This window comes from Pteropus vampyrus, unplaced genomic scaffold (assembly GCF_000151845.1).
Source record: "Pteropus vampyrus isolate Shadow unplaced genomic scaffold, Pvam_2.0 Scaffold223, whole genome shotgun sequence".
NCBI classification, from domain to species: domain Eukaryota; kingdom Metazoa; phylum Chordata; class Mammalia; order Chiroptera; family Pteropodidae; genus Pteropus; species Pteropus vampyrus.
In genome coordinates, this window is record NW_011889004.1 from 644,579 (window position 1) to 667,349 (window position 22,771).

Sequence of the window (22,771 nt, forward strand, 5' to 3'; positions counted from 1 at the left end):
ATCGGCGCTGAGGCCGACCCGGCGCCGACGCTGGGCGGTCGCCTGCTGCTGGTGAGCGCCGCCGAGCCATCTGGCTCCCGTCCCAATGTAGATCCCACACCCAGATCCGGCCTTCATCCTGGACCAACCCCTGGCAGCCCAGCGCCCCTTCCCCAGGCTGCCCAGGCTCCCGGCATTCCAGCTTCCAAAACCTGAGATCCAGATGCTCTTCCTAAACCCTGCACCCCCTGTGTGTCTGATCCTCCCTCCTCCCTCTGCCCATGGACCTTCGCCCCACAGATGGACATCGTGGACGTTGAGCAGGAGGTGCCCGGAGAAGGCTGGATTGCAGTGGCGTATGTGGGAAAGGAGCAGGCGGCCCAGTTCCACCAGGAGAGTCAGGGCAGTGGCCCGCAGTTCTATCCCAAGGCCCTGGTCCAGCAGGTGCAGGGGGTGTATGTGAGGAAGGGGACTGGAGAAGGGTGTTTCAAGGCATTTGCTAGAGCCAGACTACCAGGTGGGACCTTAAGGAGCTTCCAGAAAACTGCTTAGCCAGGGTGAGGCAAGGGGCCCCAGTTAGGAAAACTGAGTCAGTGTGGTGTGGAAACGGGAGGTAGGGGGAGGCCAGAGTCAGGAAGCTCTTCCAGGCTCTGAGAATATTCGATTGGAAGTTCTTGCTGGGGGTTGGTGGGCAGCCCTGCCGTGCTAGGACTGGGGAAGACACAGCATTGTTTGGGTTCCACAGAGCATCTGGGAAGAAGGCAGGAGGAATAAAGTTTTCTGCCCTTGACCTCAAGGAGCTTATAGAGGAAATGCTCATTGTAGTGCCAGTAGCTAAGAACAGCTGTGGTTTACAGTGTGTGGGCAGGGTGTGGGGTAAGGTGTGGGCTAGCCTCTGCTTCTGTCCTGCAGATGCGGAGGGCGCTCTTCCTGGGAGCCTCTGCCCTGCTTCTCCTCATTTTGAACCACAACGTGGTCCGAGAGGTAAATTGCATCAGGGTTTATGGGCGCATAGGCTGGGGAATAGGAGACCAAGACCAGCTGACCTTTCTGTTTCCCTATAGCTAGACATATCCCAGCTTCTGCTCAGGCCAGTGATCGTCCTCCATTATTCTTCCAATGTCACCAAGCTGTTGGAGGCACTGCTGCAGTAAGTTGGGGTTTGCGCTCCAAAGGACTGGGCCTGGGTGCCTGGGTGCTGAGGGTCCCTGGCTCTGCCATGGGCTCAGGAGTCTCGGGACCATGGCCTTTCCTGTTAGCCTTAAGACTGTAATCTCCTGGTCTGAAAAATGGGTGAGGAGACTGGAAGGAGGTCTGGAGGGCGGAGGCGGCCCTGTGGGCAGAGGAGAGTGGCTTCTGCAAGGAGGAAAACAGATTCCTGATTGATAGGCTCTTCCCTGGGATTCTAGGCTTTCCTGGCCTGGCTGGTATGAGAATTGGAAAAACCAATAGCCAGGAAAGGCCTGGAGGCCAAAGCAGAAGGGCTGCAGGGTGATACTTGGGAATATCCTTTTCCCATGAGGCTGGGGGATGGATGGTTCTGGGCCTCCCTCCTGAGAGCCCTTCTGTCTGGCTCTTTGGTGGCTTTCCCTCCCAGGAGGACCCAGGCCACGGCTGAGATCACTAGCGGAGAGTCTCTGTCAGCCAACATCGAGTGGAAGCTGACCTTGTGGACCACCTGTGGCCTCTCTAAGGATGGCTACGGAGGATGGCAGGATTTGGTGTGCCTGGGAGGCAGTCGGGCCCAGGAGCAGGTGGGTGCCCCAGGAGAGGAGGCTCAGGTGAGACCACATACATTACTTGTCTCGAATCCTGAGGCTTCTCACCTGGGTGGTGAGGACTGCCCTTCTTCCACCTCCCAGGGCTATTGTATTCAGTGACATGACGGTTACTTGGTGTGGTGCCTGACTTAAAGTCATGTGCAATCAATGTTAGGTGCTATTGTCATGTCATTCTCCTGCTCAGAAGCCTTCTTTGGCTCTGCATTGCCTGCAGAATAAGGTTCAGACTCTTCAGCTTGGCTTTCACAGCTCTCCTACTCACTTTCAAATTTTTTTTCTAGTCTTCTTACACTCCCCCACCCTATGCCATTTACTGGACTTCACACATGCCCTGGTTTCCCGCACATGCCTTGGTTTCCCGCCACTAAGCCTTGTCCATGCTTGGCTGCAGGTATGGACATCTTTTTTTGGTCCTGATATATCCTAGTCCAGCCAAAGCCCCCACAGCTCATCTTGCCTGCCTTCTTTGGAAAGCCTCCCTCATACCCTCAGCTCCCAGTCCCTCTCTCCCTCTTCTAAATCACAGCAGTGCTTTGTCAGGCCCTTCATGGGGCTCTTAGGACAGCCCATCCTGTGTAAGAGTTGGAGAGAGTGATTTTTGTCTCCTGAAAGCCAGGGCTGCGTCTCATTTGTCTCTGAATTTTCCAATGCTCAGCATCAAGAGGATTCAAAGGTATCCTGTTTGGAAGCATTTCCCAACTCTGCAGAATAGGCATGCCCTAGTCTCCTGGCATGCAGCCTCTAGCAAGTGTTGGAGGTCATAAGCCATGTGAGGCAGCAGATCAGGCAGATTTGGGTTCAAATCCTGGCTCTGAAACCTTAGCTGAGTGGTCTCAGGCTGAGTGTTTAACCTCTTTGGTCTCATGTTCCTCATTGGTGAACGGGGATGGCGCACGGCCACAGAATTGTCAGGGAATTGTGTATGTAAAGCTCATGGTGGGTACTGAGCAAATGGGCAGTTGCTGCTCCTCTGAATCTTGTTACAAGTGCTTGAATAAGTCAGGAGACACCAAATAACTTTTGAGATCCTAAGATACTTGGGGCTCTACAGGAAGGGCTGTGGAGGGTATAAAAGGCAGTAAGACCTGGGCCCTCGAAAGGCTCAAAGACAAGCAGGGAAGAGGAACTCTGACCTGAAGGCAGCCTTGGCAATTCAGCCTAGACAGCACATCAAATTCCTGTGAGTAGCACAGACCACAGTTCTGTGGAAGCAGCAGACACTGAGGATGGGGGACTGGAAGGGCTTTGGAAGAGAAGGGATCCCCACTGTATCTCCCCCTGGAGAACAGCCCACACAGACTTCTGTGTGAGACGGGAATTTGGTGAGGGGCTGTCAGATGAGAGGCTGGAATGAGGTGCAGACAGAAGGGGTTGAGCTACGAGAGGAGCAGGCTGGGAGACAGCCCAAGAGGCTTGGAGGCAGGAGTAACAGTCTGTAGGCTGCTCTGGCTGGTACAAAGAGCAAAGCTGAACAGCTGGATGAGGTGGGCCATGCAGGTGTTGGGTGGCCATCATAGCTGAAAGGCAGCTGACGCCAGCTCTCAGCCTGGACTCCAGGGCCCAGTCATATCAGAAAAGTCCAATGGACTATGGCCTTACTCCCAACCCTGCTTCCCTCCTCACCCGGGGGTCCCTAAGATGCACCTGGGAACACTGGGTCTCAGGCCTATAGGAGAACTCCAGGCTGGCCACGCCCTTGGCCCACCCAGTACTCACTGGTCTCTTGAAAGCACTGGAGTTCCAGGTTCTGCCCTGGAGAGCTTACACTGTAATGGCCACTCATTGAGTCCTGCTAGGTGTCAGCCTGGTTTAGCATGGCAGGGGGCACAAGGGCAAGGCAGCTCCAGCACTCACAAGGCCCCGTCTGGGGAAAAGATAGGCCAGAGACACTGTCACTCTGCTGGGGTGAGCGCTGAGCTGGTGATAGGCATGGGCCCTCTGGGGCAGAGTGAAAGCACCCGAGCTTAGGGGTGTGGAGAGAGCTTCCTAGAGCAGGTGCCACCACCCCACCAGGAATGAAGAGATGATAGGGACACAGACACCAGCGGGGAGGGCGTAGGACAAAGTGGGGAGCTGGGACTCACATTCACCGCTCAGTAGTGGCCCTCAGAGTGCCTCTGCCCTGAGCAAAAGCAACATCTTATGACTCTAGCAACACCCGACCTCGTCCAGAGTGGTGGCCTCTTTAACATTTATTAATTTCTCACCCCTCTTCCCCCACCCTTGTAGTTGAACATCAGCATTGGCTGGGGAATAACATGATGGCGGAAAGCTACTAGGAATGCAGAAAACTTTTAAGCAAATGTGTTAGTCATAATATACCCACAAACCCTGTGACACAGTGCGACTGTGTGGGTGGGGTGTGCCTACGTGGTGAGTGGGCCTGGTTTTGCTTACAATGCTACATCATTTCCCGAGCCAGCTGTTTAGTAGTCAAAGCCTAGCTGCCACACTGCATATGGGAGGAGTTAGGTCAGTGCCATCCCCCACCCAGGTGCCTCTCAAAGACTAGTGAGGCATGTCAGACAGAGTTTCCTCCCTCCAGTGGGACCACTAAGGGCAGTAGCAAGGAGACACAGGTTTATAATAGGTACGAGGAGGGCTGAGCAAGGGAAGCAAGAGGGGAGCACTTGCCTAGCTCTGGTGGTCAGGAAGAGCTTCCAGAGTAAGGGGCATCCGGAGACATTAGCCAAAAGAAGGGGCAAGAAAGAAGACAGTCCCCAAGAGGGGAACAGGGTGTAGAAAGGCACAGACGTGGGAGGGAGCAAGGAGCAAGGGATGCTGAGCGGAGGGCGGGGATGGGAGATCGAGGGCCTGGAGGGTGGGCTGGGAGTTTGGGTTTTCTCCTGAAGGCAGGGATTGGGCTGGGGAAGGGGAGCATCGCAGGGAAGAATGTGAAGAAGTGGGACTGTGTGTTAAGGTTTGCCTGCGGCTGTGCTGGGGAATGGATGGGCAAGGCTAGAGTAAGGGACCCAAAAAGCAGTAGAGGAATGGGCTGGAGAGGAGGGGACATGAGACCCGTAGGAGAGCGAGGCAACAAGGCCTGGGGACTGGCGCCTTCTCAAAGGGCATGTGAATGTTGTTCGGCCTGGATGGAGGTGGGTGGGTGATGGCTGCTAGAAAGCAGACCCCAAGTGTGGGTTAGGGATGGGAGTAAGAAGGTGACTGGGCTGGGGAATCTGTGAGGCTGCTAGGTAGCTGCTTCCATGAATGCTGAAACGGTGGGTTTGTTGCCCTGGAGAGGCCTAGGCTGGGGACAGATGTGGGTCGCCTCACTGTGTAGGGTGGAGCAAAGACAGCTGGGTGGACCCTGGGGTGGAAGCTTAAAAGGGAGAAGCTAGGAGTCTGGTACCAATGAACCTCACCTACCTTGTCCTTAGGATGGATTTACTGGGGGAAGAGGATGGGGTAGCCCCAGTGTCCCTGACACTCTGCTCCCCTCCCCAGAAGCCCCTGCAGCAGCTGTGGAACGCCATCCTGCTGGTGGCCATGCTTCTGTGCACAGGCCTTGTGGTCCAGGCCCAGCGGCAGGCGTCGAGGCAGAGCCAGCGGGAGCCCGGAAGCCAGGTGGGAGCCAGCCTGAGGAAGTCCCGATGCCTCCTACCTTCAGGCCTGCCAAACTGTGCCTGCTCTCTCCCCACAGGTGGACCTGCTCAAGCGCCGTGTGGTGCAGAGACTGGCGTCCCTTAAGACTCGGCGCTGCCGGCTGGGCAGGGCGGCCCAGAGTCCCCCAGAGCCTGGTGCAGAGACCTGCGCTGTGTGTCTGGACTACTTCTGCAACAAGCAGGTTAGTGCCCTGGGCACAGGCCAACTATTGGCTGACGTGTGATGACCAAACTCCAACTCCTGAGAGACCTCAAAACCACCCCCACCAGACCCTTCCTCTATCCCCACCAGCACCACAGAAAGCAGAATGGTGGAGGGTGGGGATGGCAGGCCACAGTGGTTTTAGTTCTCCAGCTCAGGTGAAGACACCAGGCTAGGTACTTCCACCTCGAGGTTTGCCACTGTGGCCTGAGCCCTTCCCCACTTCCTCACCCCTACCCCGCAGTGGCTCCGGGTGCTGCCCTGTAAGCATGAGTTTCACCGAGACTGCGTGGACCCTTGGCTGATGCTCCAGCAAACCTGCCCGCTGTGCAAATTCAACGTCCTGGGTGAGCACCAAGGGTGGTTGGTGGCCGATGGCTGGCTCTGCCTGGTTCCCACCTGACGCCTCCCTCCCTGTTCTTTTTCCTTCTCTCTGTAGGGAACCGCTACTCAGATGATTAGCCTCAGGAGCTGGGTCTCTGCACATGGGGATGGGATCCCTCGGCCTGGGCTCTCGGAACAGCACAGCAGGATGGACAGGACAGAAAGCCCTGTGGGTGGAAGGAAGGATGGGGCCTTCCCTGCTGAGGAGCAAGGTGCCCCCACCACATCCACACCGGGAAGGAGGGGCTACAGCCTCTAGGCCAAGGATGCAGGGCCCAGACCTGCTAGGAAGAGAGGAAGAGAGGCCCCTTTGGGGACCTTCTGTGCAATCCTGGGGTGTCTGTGTCTGCCCTTCTTACAGGCAGCTCCCAGGACCCTGAGCATGGGCCTGGGGAAAGAGGGTGTGTGGCAACGCAGCTGTTCCTGTGGCTCCAGGAGCCTTATGGCCTGCCTGTCAGGACATCCCAGGGGCCGAGGCTGCAGTGGCCAGGTTTTGTGCTTATTTATTGGGGGGGCAGGTTGGGTGAGGAGCCACCTGGCCTGACCATCTTTCAGGTCACATCTTGGTCAGGGCTGTGATGTTACACCCAGAGGTCTGCTGCCCTTGGTCTTTGGGCACTGGGAGCCACAGGTCCCACTGCCTGTCCCACCAGGCTCCCTTCCTGGACCTGGCTGGGACCAGAGACCTTAGAAACCATCTAGTCCTGTGCTTCTCGGTGGGATTACGGGTTGCTGACCAGGATACTTGAAGCTACAGAATAAATGTGGTGCATCTTCCAGAGGCATCCATTTTGTTTAGAAGATTTGGGGTAGGGAAGGTTTAATACTAAAATAAACATGGATATATTTTAACATAAGTAAAATTCGTGTGGATGTTTTAAGATAACAAACAAGTCACCTTGGGTTCTACCGCCTGTGAGAGGTGGATTCTAAGATAGCCTCCAAAATCCCCCCAGCCGCCATGAACATGCTTTGTGTAATATTGAAACTGTGACTCTTAATGAGTTTGACTCCTGTTGGATTCTGTTATATAGCACAGTGGACCTTGAGAGGGAAAGTGTCCAAGTGGGCCTAACCTTATAGCCACATGAGAAATTCTGTTGCTGACTTGAAGATGGAGGGGGCCACGTGGCAAGAAAAGCAGACACTCTCTAAGAGCTAAGAGTGGCCCCGTCTGACCGGCCAGCAAGGAAACAGACCTCAGTCCTACAGCTGCAAGAATTGGAATTCTGCCAACAACCAGAATGAGCCTGGATTCTTCCCCAGAGCCATTAGAATGGAATGCAACTTGGCAGATACTTTGATTTCAGCCTTCTAAGACCCTGAGCAGAGAATCCAGCCACACAGAGCCTGGGCTTTTGACCTACAGAACTGTGAGCTAATAAATAGAAGCAGAAAGGAGCTGAACTGTGATGGGTCCTCCCCTGCACTTGGGCCCAGGCCTCCTGCCTAAGGGAGCCCCCAGCCTCAGGGCTGGCTCTCACTTGCGAGGGGCAGGGCCAGGGCATCCTCGCCTCCCTCAGGAACCCCTGTGCTCCATAAGAGCAAAAATTGGGCAGATCCTGGCCATGCCAGTTCAGCTGCACACCCGGCCCCTCTTGACCCTTCTCTTTAAGCTGAAGTGCTCTACCTGCTGGCCTCCTTACCAGGGGAAATGTCACAGGAAGCTGGGAGTACCCACTCTGAGAAGTCCTCAACAAGCTTTAGGGCCTGTCCCTCACAGACGAGGTGACCCAGGACAGACTGGAGGCTTCATGAGGAAAACGACTGCTGTGGGCCTGGTGTGGCTGGTGGTGTCAGTACCCAGGCCCCAAAGGGTAGGCCTCGGAAAGCCAGGGCTGGCTGGGGTGTCCCGCTCTCTGGTTGGGTGAGGCCTTCCCCTGTCTTCAGTGGTCTCCTGGGGTCTGTCCTTCTAGATTTACAGAAACCTTTTGTGACTCACATTTCCTGAAGGCGAGTTCCTTGGGGAAAGGAATGCTGACTTTCTTGGGTCCTTAATGTCCCCATCCCCAGATTCAGAGCCAGGGTGGGAGGCTCCAGGTTCGGACCTGAGGCTAAAGAAACATCGCCGCCCTCTGCCTGTCTCCAGGAGCCCAGAGCCGGGACCCCAGTCTTTGACTCCTTTCTTGCCTTAGATATGCTCACTGGGCCCACCTCTAACTGCTCTCCTTCCCCGGCACACCCCCTACATTGATCTTGCCTTTCATCGGTGGGGGGCGGGGGGTAACTGAGTCCATGCTACCCTTTGGCCCTTGCTATGGGGATTGAAAGGTTGCCTTTCACTTGGCCCAGGTGCTAGAAGCTTCTTTCTGCCCTCGGTGTGCCATCTTCTTCCACTGCCTCCATCAGAAAGCTCCCATTTACTGAAGATCCACGGTGTGCCACGCCTCTGCTGATGAGTGACCTGCATGGCTGGGGATTCAGTGGTACCAGCCCAGGGCAGGGAAGGAAGGGCTCTGCCCCTAGCTCAGCCAGTGCTGTGAGGCCAAGGTCGCTGTGGGCAGATGGCTGGGGCTTTATTACATTAAGTAGGTTGCCAGCCACCTGCCCTCCAGCCCCACCCCACTACAGGCTACATTGGCCGCTCCTGGGGCTGGTGTGCAGGGCCACCCTGGCTCTGGCTTGGTGACAGTCTCCTCCTTAGCCTGGCCAAGGCCCGGATGGGGTTATGGGCACAGGTAGTCGAGTGGGTCACATCTTCGAGGGAGGACTTACTGGGCCGGCCACCGGGCTGCTGAGGTGGGGATGTCCGGGGCTGGCCAGGCAGGGTCCTGCCTGCACTGGCCATCCTGCTGCCAGGTAAATGCTGCCTGCCCAGAAGCCTGAGGGGAGGACCAGATGGCAAGAGCTCCTATAAGCAAGGGAGACCAGCCCAGCCCCTGTCTGCCTCGCCTTTAGCAAAGCCTCACTTACCCTGGGGATGCTCTCTGGACCTGGGCTGGTGGTGATGCTCCCTGGATTCCCTGGCTGGGAGGGGCCCAGAGCTGGTCCTGTGGGATCAGCTGCAAAGAAAGCCAAGCTCGGAAAGGCCCAGGAATTTCTCCCCGCACCCCTGCCGGCCCCGTACTGTTCAGAGAGGGTATCATAGCCAGGAAGGGTAGGGAGGTCCCAAACCTGTATCCATGGCCCCTTTCTCTGAGGGGCAGGGTTTGGGAAGCTTCCCAGGGTTGCCTCGGCCACAGTAAGTGTGGGAAGGTTGCTTTCTGACAAGGTTCCTGGTTGTACTTGGAATGAAAGTACAAAGGGCCAGAGTAGGGGATTTGGAGCTAGAAGGCACTGTACCATCCTCACACCTTAAAACGTGGAAGGTGTCTCACAACAGTGCAGCCCAAAGCCACGTGCGATGAGACAGGCTCTCAACAGGTCCTCGGGGTGGGGTCTGAAGACCTCTGCTGAGTTGGGGGCCTCCTCCAAGTCCCCAAGGGCCAGCCCTCTCAGGTGGGGGAGTCAGGCTGCCCACCTTGAGGCCGCCCTGCTGGGCTACCTCCCGAATTTTGGACAGCATTGACCGGAGCCGTCCATTCTCTTCCTGTAGGACCCGGATGCGGATGTCGTTGGCCTGCACTTGCCTCTCCATGTCATCCGTGACGTTGCCGGAGCCTGTGGGGACACACTATCTGGCACTCATCCCACCAGGGCTGTCTCTTATGCCCAGTGGGACAGGACCTCAGAGGGCAGGCATGCCAGCTGGGGTGTGCCTTGGGTTGGCGGCCCAGCAGGCACAGAGGGAGCTGGGAAGGGTCAGTGCACTAGGCCCCCCGTCTCATTTTTCCTCTCCTGAGGCCTTTCTGCACTTCCAAGTTCCCCTGCCTGCTGGAAGGTGACCACAGCATTATAAAATTTGAGCAGTGGGTAGGACCTAGATCTTAGTAAAGACTTAGCAAATAGGCAAGAGTAAATCTCTTCCAAGGCCACCTATTTTTGGAGAGCCAGAGACAGGGAGTCATCCAAAGTCACACGGTTCTCTTGGATATGAGTCAGAAATACAGCAAGGACATTCCTTCCCACCATATGGGGGATAGATGCTTCCTTCTGGCTCTATGAGCCCGGGCAAATCTCTGCCCACTCCGGTTCTCTGCTTCCTGATTTGCAAAAAGAGGCTGCTACCTGCCAGGTGGGGCAGTTAAGAGGGCAACAGAAGGGCCTGGCATGTAGTCAGCACTCAGGAGTGATGACTTATAATGCACAGTTAAAGTGCAGTGGATCATCCCAACAGCTCTACGAATGGATTCGCCCTCAGAGCTTTAAAGGGCTGGAGGGGCTGGAATGAGAACCCAGGTGGCCTGGCATCCAGTCCTCTGTTGAGATGGGTCCCTAGAACTCCTGTGCCACAGGTTCCAGGGCATTGGACAGTTAGGGCTGTGCACCTGGAGCTGGCCACATGATGTGGTTTCGGAAGACACCAGGACGGGGGATACACGGAAGTACGGAAGTCAAGCGAAGAACTGGTATGTGACATGGTGATGTGCACAGGCTACAAAGGCAGCCAGACCTGTGTCTGGATTCAGCTGTGTGACTGTGGGAGGTCACCTTACCTATAGGCTTCCTTGTCCCCATCTACACAGAAAAGTAGACAATACATGAGGCACCTGCAGGTTGTGGAGGCTCCATAGGGGCCGAACTGCTGGCTGCCTCCACTCTACCACCCTTGCTGCAAGCCGGAGAGGTGCAGACCCCAGTGTCCTGTCTACCTCAGGCCCCAGTGTGCCCTGTGCACCAACCCCGGGTCCCTACTTTGGATCTGGGCCTCGACAGGCCTATGCAGGTCCGGGAAAGCCACCAGTAGCCGCTCCTGCTCCCTCAGCTCCACGAGCTCCAATTCCAGCTCTGAGATGGTCAGCTGCAGATCCCTCGTTGCTTGCTCTAGGCCTTGCTTCTCCCCCTGCAGGCTTTGCAGCAGCTCCTGGGATAGAGGGAGGCTCAGACCTGGCCTGAGAAATAGTTCCTGGCTCCCCTGGGGACACTCCACCCCTTCTCCCCAGACATAGGACAGGCCCACAGGCACTCAGCTGGCTAGACAGTTCTCCAGTGAAAGGGAAGAGTCTCCCCTGAGCCCTCACCCTGCCCGCTCTCACCTGCTGGGCCCGGAGCTGGCACTGCCCCTGCTCCCTCTCGCTCTGCACTCTCTGCAGCTGCTCCTCCACGTGGGCCCGCTGGGCCTCGGCCTCATCCAGACTGCCACGAAGTTCTTCACGCTCCTGATCCAGGCTGTCCAGCTGCTGTAGCAGGGCTCGTTGTTTGGCCTGCAGGGACTGAGCCGGATGGGCGGGCAGGGAGGCCATGAGGCCCATGAGACTTGGCCTAGCCACGTGGGACTAAGGAGACTACAGTGTCTGTGACCTCCGCTCTCCAAGCCCTCCCCTTTTGTGCCACAACTGTCTGTGTAGGGGCAGCCTGTGTACACACATGGAGGGCAAAGGGCACAAGGAAGATGCAGCAGGGTGACATATACCCATCTGGTCAAGGCCAGGACCTCTGGCTTGCAGCCCCTGCGCCCTTGAAAAGCAGTTGGCTGACTTTATTGGCCTCCACCCCACTTCTCTTTGGTCAGTCTCCACTCCGAAAGGAATTCTAGGAAAAATGATTTTCTTCTCTTTAGGTCTCCAGTACCCCGTCAGGCCATGTCACATTTCCTGACACCCACTGAGGGCAAAGCAAAAAGGACCAGCCCCGGTCATCTTGAGTCCTGGGTCCACCTCTGGTTAGCTGTGCAGCCTTGGTCAATTTCCTTAAATTAATCTCACTCAGTCTGTTTTCTCATCCATAAAATGAGGATGACAAGAGTATCTGCCTCCTACTATTGTGAGGACGAAGAACGAGAGAGCTGTACAGGCTGAGCCCAGTGTTTGGCTCACAGAAGCCACCTGATGCGTGGCTCCCCACCCAACCTCTGAGGGTAAGCCCAGCCAGGACAGCCCCCAGACCTTCCCTCAGCCACTCCACTGGGGACTCCTGCAAGGCTCCATTGCCCAGGGCACAGCTCTATCCTGGGCCCCTGCTCATCCTGTGCCCTCTCTATCCTTCCTCCTGCTGATGGACTAATCACTAGCCATTGATGTCCAGTTCAAAGGCTACCTCCTCCAAGAAGCCATCCAGGATTCCCATAAGCAGATGTGACTGTCCGTCTCTGGACCCCAGCAGCACTTCCCCTGCTTCTGTCAGCCATCTGGCAGGAGACTGGGTGGTGGCACAACTGCTTGCCCTTGCCGAGTAGGGAGCTCCTCCAGAACAAGGTCTCATTTGGCCATTTCTGTCCCTGGGTCACCATTCACCCAGTGCCCGGCTCAGGGGAGAGCTCAGACCCTCCATAAAGGTGAATCAAACCAAAACCTGGGTGTGTGTTGGAGAACAAGTACCTTACACAGATCAGCCCCCATCCCGCACCAGTGGAGCCCTCTCTCCCTGTGGCCTATGTGGCAGGCACCCAGGGCACTGGCAAGGTCCCCGGCCTCACCTCTTGGTGGCGGACCATGCTGTCAACGCGGGCCTTCTCCTTGTCCAGCTCGGTGCTGGCCCAGCGGATCTGCTGGCTGGCTCCGTCCAGCCGCCCTGCCAGCAGCTGCACCTGCTCCTCTAGCTGCTGCACCTGCCTCTCAGCCTCTGCCCTGCGCTCAGCCTCCTCCTGTAGCTGCTGGGCCTTTGTCTCTGCAGGATTGAGCAGGCGTGGGAAGGGGTAGGGCAGAGGAGCCCTGGATGTGAGTCCCTGCACTGCCTCTGATCCAGGATGGGACCGCGGAGAAGGGGGGTGTCACAGCACATCTCTGGGCCTCCAGGTCATCAGCCACAAAATGCGGCTATAAATCCCACCTAAAATGGGTTCTGTAAATAGAAGGTGGCAGCCCAACTCGGGTTATTACCCAACAGTGTGGCTGCCCACCCTCCTTTGTGGTTCCCTTTATCTTTGTCCCAGAACCCCGGGGAACAGAGACAGGTGCTTGTTCTGCCATATCTAGTATAGGGTACGTGGTATGGGGCTAAATGATAGGGCTCCTCACCCATGGCCTGTGTGGACTCCTGCTGCTGCTTCAGCTCTCCTTCCAGGGTGGCCACCTTCATCTTGAGGTCACTTGTTTCTATGCAGCCAAGAAAAAGTCCCTTCAGAAGTTCCCTTGGGCCTGGCCAGTGGCCTTCATGCCCAGTGTACCCTGCAGAGTGGTGACACCCATTGCCATGTGGAGAGGCCACCTAGGCTTGTGAGTGAGCACTGGGGCGGCACCAAGAAGCCTGGACCCACAGGCCATCCTATTTCCTATTGGCTGACGGCCATGTCTCTAGACCCCTCTGGGCCTCCATGTCCTCCACATAGGTGACAGCGAGGTTCAGAAAGAGCAGTGACTTGCCCATATCCCTCTGGCCTCACATCAGCAGGCACTGGCTGACTTCCAGTCCCAATGGCTGCATCTCTTTGCCTAACGGCTTTTGCCAAAGCCAAAGAGACTACTCTGCTGGCTGGAGGTGCCAGGAGAGCAAACTTCCCCAGGTGTCACCGTCAGTGACCAACACGAGTGAGTGGATAAATCCTCCAGCTCCCTCACCCCTCTGAAGGGATAACCCTGAGGCACATGTTCTACAACAGATCCAGTGTTCTCAGTGGAATTCAGCTCTAGTTGCCTGCAGTTGCCGGCCTGATGAGTGCACCTTTGTTTTGTTGCCTTCCCTTCCCTGCATCTCCGGCCCACTCTCCAGCCCGGGTTTCTTCCACACCAACTACTTGTACCACAGGCCCTGTCTCGGGGTCTGCTTCTGGGAGAGCCCACACTAGGGCTATAGCAGAGCCTCGGGCACTAAGGGGTAGGCCTCTGGAGCACAGACCTGTGAGCAGTTGCTGCTTGTCGTGCTCCCACTTGGCCAGGCACTTTTGGGCCTCCTCTGCCTGCCGTTGCCGCTCCCCCCGCTCCTGCTGCAGTGCCTGCTCCAGCTCGCCCACCTGCTTCCTCAGTCCATCCTTCTGCCCCTCAGCTTCCTCCAGCTGGGTCCTTAGGGGCCCAATATGCTTACTGAGGCGCATCAGGTCTTTGCTCTGCTCTGCTGCCCAGTGGCCCACAGTGGCAGCCGGCAGGGGCCTGAGCCCCATGCTGTCCTGTACCAACTGCTGGAACTGGCCCAAGGACGAAGGCAAGTTCTGGCTCTGACACAGGCTGATGACCACCTTGCCCACCTCCCGCAGGCTGCCCTGGACACTGGTACACGCATCGCAGGGCACCAGGGCCGTTTCCACAGTCTGGGAGTGGACATTCCTGGTATTCTCAGCAGTCCTGGCTGGAGACTGCAAGCCTGGCATTGGGGAGGGGGCCTTGATGAACTTGGCAGTCACAAATTCAGGGCTCTTGGCTGGCTCGCCCTTGGCTGTAGGCTTGGAAGTAGGGATCTCCCCTTGGTTTGCCCTTCTCTGCGGTCAGGAAAAGAAAAGGAAAGCAGGTGAGCAAAATGAGCCTGGGAGGTGATCACATCCCTGGGGATTTCTGTGACAGCTTTTCCTGACGCTCAGACCCTCAGATGTCATCTAACACCAATGTGAATGAGAGAGAACTTTCTTTCTTTCCACTGCCTCACGTTACCAAGCCCAGGCCTCCTCTCTGCTGCCCGCCCCACTCCCCAGGCTCAATGCAGTTAAATGCACAGTACTGGGAGAGTGACAGTGACAGACACAGCTGCCAGTTACTGGGCTCTTGCTTAGTGAACTTGCCTGCGCTTGTGTCACTTTAGTCACTCTCAGTTTTAGTTTCCTCCCCATCATGATGATGGTGGTCTTTCCCACTGAGTGGTTGTGAGGACTATGGGATAACCCTTAACAAATGGCGCTCATATTAACACTATTGCCCAACAACGCCCTGAGAGGTAGGGAGTGCCATGACTCCATTGTGCAGATGAGCAAACCGAGGTTCAGAGTAGGTAGGATTTTCCCAAAGTCCCACGGTGTAAACAGCAGAGTCCAGTAGCCCAGACATGCCCCCGCGGCCTGTGTTGCTAACTGCCGAGATGCATGGGCCTTGGACTGGGAGGCTCCAGAGCTGACACTCTCCTTCGGGCAGCGATGAATGTGGTGCACATATGGTGTGCCAGGAAGCTGGAGCAGGGTGGACTGGCATGAGGGTGATCATAGCTGGGGGTAAATGACCCACCTGGTGGGGAGCCTGCTGGTAGAGCACACACAGCTTCAGCAGGCTATTCCAGAAGCGCCGCACTGTGAGCCCCACGGACATGCACGGCCCTGCAGCCCGGGCAGAAGGCACCGTCTGCTCTGAACCGAGGTTCTCCAAGTACCTCGCACAGCTCTGAAGTAGCAGCAGGAGCCTGCAGGCAGAAATACCAGGGTCAGCTGAGGTAGAGCCCAGTGCCAGTGTGCCCTCATGACACACGACTGGCAGCCTCAGGCTCTGGGGGACTGGGCGAGGCATCAGGAACTTGAAGCATCTTAGAATATGCTCTGCTAGGCCAGCTTCAAATTCAACCAAAGAGCCACTTCTTCCTGGAAGCCCACCTTGAAGGCTGAGCTTGGGGCTTCTTCTGAGACTCCTGGGAGAGCACTTCTGCCTGGCTGTTCCCCACTGGATCAGGATGGTCTGGGAGGCTGGGCCTTGCCTCGGTTGTATCTGAGTGTTCATAAAATACTGGGTGAGTGGCTGCCTTACATGTGGCTCAAAGCCTTCACCTTACAGAGGACAGAACTGAGACCCAGAGGGGAGGAGCTTGTCCATAGCCTCAGGGTGAGCATGTGGGTCACTGGGCTCCCTACAGTTTCCTAATTCTCGTCGGGGGCTTCTCCTGCACGGGTGCTTCTGTGGCAACCACACATGGAGTGACTCTTCATTAGGTCTCTATCTTAACCTTGGAGTCCCAAATTAAAGCCAGAGGCTAAATTTAAGGAAAAGGGGTACGGGAAAAGTAAGTTTGTATTTGCATGGGAAGCAGGTGTTTTTAAAGGAAGACATATTGTGTATACAAAACATACAAGGCAGATAAGTGACCTTCTCTTCTTTCAGGTGCAGGGGGCTCATCCTGAACCCACTTGGTCTGAGGCAGAGGGCCTCAGGGAGGAAATGCCAACTGCCTCCAGGCTCAGCCCTTCTCTCAGTCAAGGTATCCTCCTCTATAAATAGGGACAACCGTGCCTGCTGCAGTACTGAGTAGCACTGTGGAGTGGGAAAGCACCTGGAAAGAAGATAAAGCTTGGCCTTGACAGAGCGATCTATCTGCTCAGACAGGCAAACCCTCTCAGTGGGAGGCTGCTGTGCCGTCTGCATTATCTTCATCCTTAGCCATAATTCCACCCCTGACATGAACTGAGCATCTCCAAAAGCTAGAGCCAGTGACCATGACCCTGTCTTCCAGGGTTCCCAGGCTAGTCTAGGTCTCAGACCCAGTGGTCTCTGCCAGGAGTTATGTACGCACATAGAAGCCCAGGGGAAGCTCTAACTCAGCCACGGATGGGCAGAGGGGTCAGGTAGGGGTAGAAATACATGTCAGCAACAGCTTCACACAAGGGGGATAAGTAAACTGTGCCTTGACAGATGAGTAGGGCTTGGCCAGACCAAGAAGGGGTGAGCAGGTTGTTCCTAGCAAAGGGCTCAGTGTGTGCAAAGCCACTGAGGAAGAAGGGTGTGTTCTGTGTTTACATGTTCAACCCTCACAGGTTCCAAATGGTGCTTTTACAGAGAAGGCTCTTCCAGGCCTCTAAGTAATTACCCTGCCTTCTTTGACTCCAGGCAGGTTATTCCCAAGCTTCTGGGGTCCCTGCCTGTTGTGCCCCCATGACTCCACAACCTCATTAGTATGAAAGGTTTTGGAGCACAGGGAATCTGGGATCCCCAGGAAGTGGAAGGCTAACGACCATGTTAACGTTGATGATAGCACAGACGTGGTAGGGGTGTGAGAGACTCTACTGGCCCCTTCCCAGCAGGGCTGGGATTTGGAAAAACACAACCCGTGTCTGGCCCCATGACACACAGTGGGCATAACACAGCCTACAAGATGCCAGGAAAAAGAGACTGGGATGGAAACTCTGAACAGCAGCTGTAGTGTCTCCAATACACAGAAACCCTGAGGAGGGAGCTGGAAGCAGCTGGAGAGGTGGTGATCAGAGCTGGGGTGCCGCAGAGACCAATAGGGTGGCCAGCAACTCCCTGATGATGGATAGGATAGGAGATGGAGATGGAGAGGAGAGGAGAGGAGAGGATAGCACAGCACAGCACAGCACAGCACACAGCACAAGGCACGATCACTGTGAAGGCCCTGAGCGGACCTGGCCCCGAAAGTACTCAGTCAGAGGTGATTATTGTTAATGTTATCGCCACCACTGGAAGGGGATCCCAAGGCTGCTACTGGTCTAAGGGGAGGGTGACAGCATCCCAAGATCACCAGGTTTGGTCGTGGCCCTTACCTGTCGATGACCAGCTCCAACAGTACAGCATGGGACAGCTGTGTGAATTCAGGGTCACCTGGCACATGGTCATAGTGCTCTAGCAGGGCCACCATGTCCAGGTCACAGGCCACGCGGTCAGGAAACTTCCAGGAGGGAAAGCGCACGGGTCCAGCACGGGAAAAGACGTCTACAATGGCGCCTTGCAGGTCGGTGAGGTCCTTGCGCAGGCTGTCCATACAAGCCTGGCTGCCCAGCAGGTGAGCCATCCTCACAGCTCCTGGGTGAGCGGAGAGGAGCCCCATTAGCCAGAGCCATGAGGCGACTGCTGGAGGAAACTTCTAAGATCCCTATCTGGCCCAATGCTCCTAGGCTCAAGTCCGTCTTAGACCCTGGGGAGAAGTCTGTTTACCAGCCCCAGGTCACCAGGCCCTTTGGAAGCTGGTTATGGGTGACTTTACTAGCCTCGCTCCCACTGACCCTACCCCACGCCTACACTGCCAATTGCATTGTTCCACAAGTACCTCCAAGGGCCTGTGTATGCCAGGACCCTGCTTAATGCTGGACAGATACATCTGTGAATGAGAATGTACTTACCGTGCTTCCCTCCTAGAGTGAACCATTGAACAGGCAACTGACAACTAAAAGAGAGTTGTAGCTACAGCATGACTGGGAGTACTGAGCCACACCAGGCTACTGTCATCTCCTACCTACAGCACTGCAGCAGCTTCCGGGCGGGCCACACGACTGCCTGCCCCAATCTGATCACTTTGGCCCCAGAGATCTGGCCAAACCTTATCTGATCACTTCACACTGGCCAACAACCCCTCAAGACTCCTGTGACCCTTGGGAAAAAGGCCTCCTCTGGCTATGTCTCTCACCCCACTCCAGTCTTCCCCCTCTCTGCTCCATATTCCCCATTCCAACTACTATCAACAACAGGGCGACTCATTCATAGGAACTTGTTTCTAGATCTATGTCCATCTGTTTGCTCTATCCGAATTATGCTTCCTCCATACAATTCCCATCACCTGGCTAATTCCATCCTTCAGGGTTCCCGGACTTCACCTGTTACAGGAAGTCTTTCCTGAGCACCCTCCAGGCTGGGTAGATAACCCCTCTGGGCTTCCTCATTTTTGCCCTGATTGCTCTGCTGAACAGCTTTCCTCTCCAGGCCAGGTCCTCAGTCCACCTGAGTCACTGGTATACCCAGTGTGACCAGCCTGGAGCCTGGCCCATTATAGATGCTTACTGGCAAGTGAATGACTTAGTAATTGAATGGAAAAAAGAAAAAAAAAATCCACAAAGAAATTTTAAAATATATTGATTTAGGGTGGAGGGAGGGGGACAAGTCATAGGTGTAAGAGAGGAAAACCTAAAAATTTATATGATACTTATCCTACAGGAGGCCCATTACATGTTGATACAGAGAGTCTCAGTCCTGCCCCATCCTGGCTTTGTGGCCTCAGGCAAATCACTGCCCTCCTTTAAGCCTCAGCTGCTTCAGTTGTAAGATGGGTACACAACCTCCAACCAGGCTGGGTGGTTGTGTGAGGCCTTATATGGTGTTCACAAATAAAGTGCTTGGTCCAAGGTAAGGCATCAGTAAAAGTTCTCCAGCAATAGTACAGATTATTATTGTGATTATTACTATTAGCAGCAAAAGCAGCAAAGATCATCCTTGTCTGGAGCCGCTGCCTACACTTTCCCTTTTCCCCTATGGCCCACACAGCCTGTTTCTTATCCATCTTTGGAGTCTGTGGACATCTGAAGATAATGATTTAGATGAATCACCATGGCCCTTGGCTCAGAAGGTGGAAAAGTGACACTGTCATGTGGCCCCTCCTGTGGCTCATTGTATGCCTTGGGGATTCTACCCTCTGGCACCTGGTGTCAGAGCCAGCACTCTGTTCAGAGCTAGGCAGCCCTGTAGACGCTGAGCACTGGTCTTTCTCCACTCTGCAGAAGGGCCCCTAGTCCTTTGTGAATTTCTCAGCAGCAGAAAGTGCTTCCTTGCACCACAGCCCCTCCCAGCAATTCAAGGGCTACTTGGGCATTATTTAGGCCATGGCCCCTCTGGTCCCCCAGTAAGTCCAAGTCTGGCTGTGAAACTTCATTTCCTCCAACCTATTTCCAACCCCCAATCTCCCTTACCTCAGAAAATGGCACCCCCACTGAGTGCACCTGGGCACGTCCTTGAGTCCCCTTCCTTCACTCCCACTTCCAGGCCCAAGTGCTGCCAATCCTATGTCCAAACCACACTGAGAACACACCATTTCTGTCCACCAACACTGCTCTGCACTCCACCATCTCCCCAGACCACTGCCACGGCCTCCCTGAGAGGTTACTCTCTCCCCTCTGCCCAGCATCACCTCTCCCATTCTATATATGGCAGCCAGAATGATTATTTAAAAAAGCAACTCGCACCCCTGACAGAAACCCTGAATGGCTTTCTATAACATAAAGACCAGACTGCTTCCCCGGGCTCCAGCCTTAGGTGGTTTGCCCTTACTTCAGTGTCTCACAACCCAGAATGCACCTTCTCCCATTTCTTCTAGCTAAGACACCTCCCTCAGGTCCTCAGGGCAAGTGAGGTTCTGTTATATATTCACACACCACACTGGCACTGAATCATTATTTGAGTAATTACTTGTGGGTGGCAAGCACATAGACTGTCTTTTGAGTTTACTGGGGTATCACCTATGCCTACAGGTGCTGGGAAGCTCGGAGGCACCCAGGGGTAGTCCCCGAGAGCTGAGCCAGCCTCTCCGGCCTCCCAGAGTAGTGCCCTGTTCTCACCTCTGTGCAGGTGCCCGCTTATAGAGCAGGATATCTGCACAGGCACCTGTCCGACTCTTGAACTAGCCTGAGGCTCAGGGTCAGAGGCTCATCCAGGTATCTGGCTTCCTGTTTCCAGTGCAGGGTTGGCCCCAAGCAGCTTGTCATCCAGCCCTGGGAATGGATGAAGGCAAAAAAGAGTGAGTGGGCACTCAGGGAGGACTTTCTGAGGGGCAGGGAAGAGGCTGTCCCAGAAGAGGAAGGTGTTCCGGGCTGGAAGAATGGAGTGAGAGAAAAGGCAGGTGGGGTCACTTGAGTTGAGCTGAGCATAGATGACATGCTTCAACAGTACTATCTCTGACCACAGGACCTACTGTGTGTCACTTCCTGAGTCCTGCTCCTTTATACAGATGAGGAAACTGAGGCTATCAAAAGTTAAGGGGTTAGTTTAAGGCCATTCGGGAAGCTGAGATTCTTGGGTCCAACATCTCAGCTCTGTCCTCAGGCCATGCTGCTTCTAGAGCAGCACTGTCCAAAAGAAAAACAATGCGAGCCGCATATGGGATTTTTAATTTTCTACTAGCTACATAAAAAAAAAAAAAAACAGCTAAAATAATTTTAATAATATATTTTATTTAACCCAATATACCCAAAATATTATCACTTCGACATGACATCAATATAAAATCATTAAGATTTTTTTTAACAACCTTTTTTGCATTAAGTCTCAAAATTCAGTGTCCATTTGACACAGCGCATCTCAGTTTGAACCACCATGTGGACTGGTAGCTACTGTATTGGACAGTGCAGATGCAGTAGGTCAGGTCCTGTGTGTTCATTCAGCAAATGGTGACTGAGTACCTACTACATGCTGGCACTGTGTCAGGAACAGGGACAGAGCAGGGCACACAGGAACCACCATCTGTATCTGAGGGTCTCCGCAGGGGGCAAGTCTTGGGTGTGTCAGCTCTGTCAGTCCCACCCACAGGGCCATGAGTATGCACCCCACCACACACACACACACACACACACACACACACACACACACACACACACGTCCACAACCGACACAAATATGTTGCTTTGGTGACTGCCTCTTGTGAGATATTGCTACCCACGAGATTTTATGTCCCCAAGGAAGAAGCAGAAACAAACAGAAGAAACAGACGGAAACATCCTGGGTTTCCATTCTGGAAAGGGAGGATGGAAATAAATAAAACAATCAAGAAACCCCACCCTGGGAAGAAGCCCTGGAACTCAGAAGATTGCTTCAGAGGACACCAAGAAACATTGATCATTCACCCTCAAATAACTACAGCTGCCATCTGGGGTCATCTGAGATACGAACTCCTGTTAGATTCTGATTCTGATAAGCACCAGCAAATGCCAAAGAAGCCAAAAATATAAGAGGAAAATGCAACATTGAAAAATAGCCAAGTTTACCTTATGTTGGTTCTTCTGAACACTGAGGATTTGCAGATATCAGCATGGTTTGAAAACCACTTAGGTGTGTCAAGTGAAGAAGCATTTGACACAGGCTTTCTAATTCCTGGGTCTTCAGTAGAACCCTCAGCCTGAAGCTGCCAGACCTGCATGGTTCCTGAGACCATATAGGTGATGGCACTAATTGAGACAATATTGCCCTGGGGTAGGAGGGGCAGTTAACTTTGCCTCTCCTCAGTTCTCTCAAGCTCAAGGTGGACTGCTGACTCACAGAGAACGAAGGGAACCTTTACGCCATTCCCAGGCAACATTCAAGCCCTGTCCCTCTCTGAGCTCTAGGACCCAACTCCTCTGGTAAAGATTATGTCTACTTCCCTGCCAGTGCGACGGTTGAGATTCGAGGTCACCACCAAGAAAATACTTTGGAAACTCTAAAACCATGTATATGAATGGCAGTTGTGAGTTGACTCAGATTGCTAATTGCCTGGATCCCTGGGGTCACTGAAGACTTGAAGTGAATTCAGAATAATTAACCGCGTTAGTAAAGGAGTTAAGAATGGCCTGGGTTTGGGTTCCCACTCCACCAGCTCTGAACTTAACTGTCCTCATCTGTAAATAAGTTGCTATAAGAAATAAATGATGTAATGCATGTAGTGTTTGGCACAGGGTCTGGCTCATGATAAAGGTTTAATAAATCCTAGCTGTCGTTATTATTCTACATTAATAATAACAACTATGACATAAAGCACCTATGGGGGTTGTGTGTATGAGAGAGAGAGACGAAGAGGAAGGAGACTTGGGAGGACATCTCTTTCTACCACGCCCCCATTTCACACGTGAGGAAACTGAAGTCCAGGCAAGGGATCAGAGCCGGCCCACATTCAGAAGTTGGGAAGGAGAGAAGAGAGAACAGGGAGGAGAGGATCTCGAGAGAGGAAAAGAAAAGGCAAGATTCGAGGAGTGTCTCGAGAATGAAGGAAGTAGCCTGCATAGAGGTTCCAGTGGCAGTGAGGGGCGGAGCCTAAACCAGCCGCCCCAATTTGATCTGGTCCTTGGGGCTTGCGGGCGGGACTATGGAAGGCAGAGGGGTGGAACCTAGAAAAGGCAGGTTCAAGGGAAAAGAGACCAGTGGTAATTAGGGTTTGGGACTTGGGAAAGGGACCTGGAGGAGTTGGGCCTGAAGTGAGGGGAGGCAGAGGGGGTAAGGAGGTGGGGTTTTGAAAAGGAGAGACCGAGAGGA

At 54.5% G+C, this 22,771-nt stretch overlaps 2 protein-coding genes across 5 annotated transcripts; one reads left to right on the forward strand and one right to left on the reverse strand.

The window, feature by feature from the left end:
• The first annotated feature begins 6 nt into the window (after window positions 1–6).
• Window positions 7–6,808, forward strand: RNF215 (ring finger protein 215). 3 transcript variants are annotated; one of them, XM_011373320.2, is made up of 8 exons: window positions 7–51; window positions 280–423; window positions 892–963; window positions 1,044–1,129; window positions 1,577–1,733; window positions 5,208–5,327; window positions 5,404–5,547; window positions 5,812–5,970. In XM_011373320.2, the coding sequence occupies exons 2-8, from the start codon at window positions 280–282 to the stop codon at window positions 5,968–5,970; spliced, it is 882 nt and encodes a 293-aa protein (XP_011371622.1). In that variant the 5' UTR covers window positions 7–51. The 3 variants fall into 3 exon arrangements, with proteins under 3 accessions (XP_011371622.1, XP_023394205.1, XP_023394204.1); XM_023538437.1 differs by lacking the exon at window positions 7–51 and adding an exon at window positions 6,007–6,808 and having other exon boundaries at window positions 58–423; window positions 5,812–5,914; XM_023538436.1 differs by lacking the exon at window positions 7–51 and adding an exon at window positions 6,007–6,808 and having other exon boundaries at window positions 58–423; window positions 1,577–1,760; window positions 5,141–5,547; window positions 5,812–5,914.
• Window positions 6,809–6,952: 144 nt separating this feature from the next.
• CCDC157 (coiled-coil domain containing 157) lies at window positions 6,953–20,640 on the reverse strand. 2 transcript variants are annotated; one of them, XM_011373323.2, is made up of 11 exons: window positions 20,110–20,638; window positions 17,332–17,590; window positions 15,074–15,245; window positions 13,764–14,340; window positions 12,947–13,024; window positions 12,406–12,596; window positions 11,027–11,203; window positions 10,686–10,854; window positions 9,412–9,551; window positions 8,865–8,953; window positions 6,953–8,773 (listed from the first exon to the last, which is right to left on the reverse strand). In XM_011373323.2, exons 2-11 carry the CDS (start codon window positions 17,577–17,579, stop codon window positions 8,524–8,526), a joined length of 2,091 nt encoding a protein of 696 aa, XP_011371625.1. In that variant the 5' UTR covers window positions 17,580–17,590; window positions 20,110–20,638; the 3' UTR covers window positions 6,953–8,523. The 2 variants fall into 2 exon arrangements, with proteins under 2 accessions (XP_011371625.1, XP_011371626.1); XM_011373324.2 differs by lacking the exon at window positions 9,412–9,551 and having other exon boundaries at window positions 8,518–8,773; window positions 20,110–20,640.
• Between the last annotated feature and the right edge of the window lie 2,131 nt (window positions 20,641–22,771).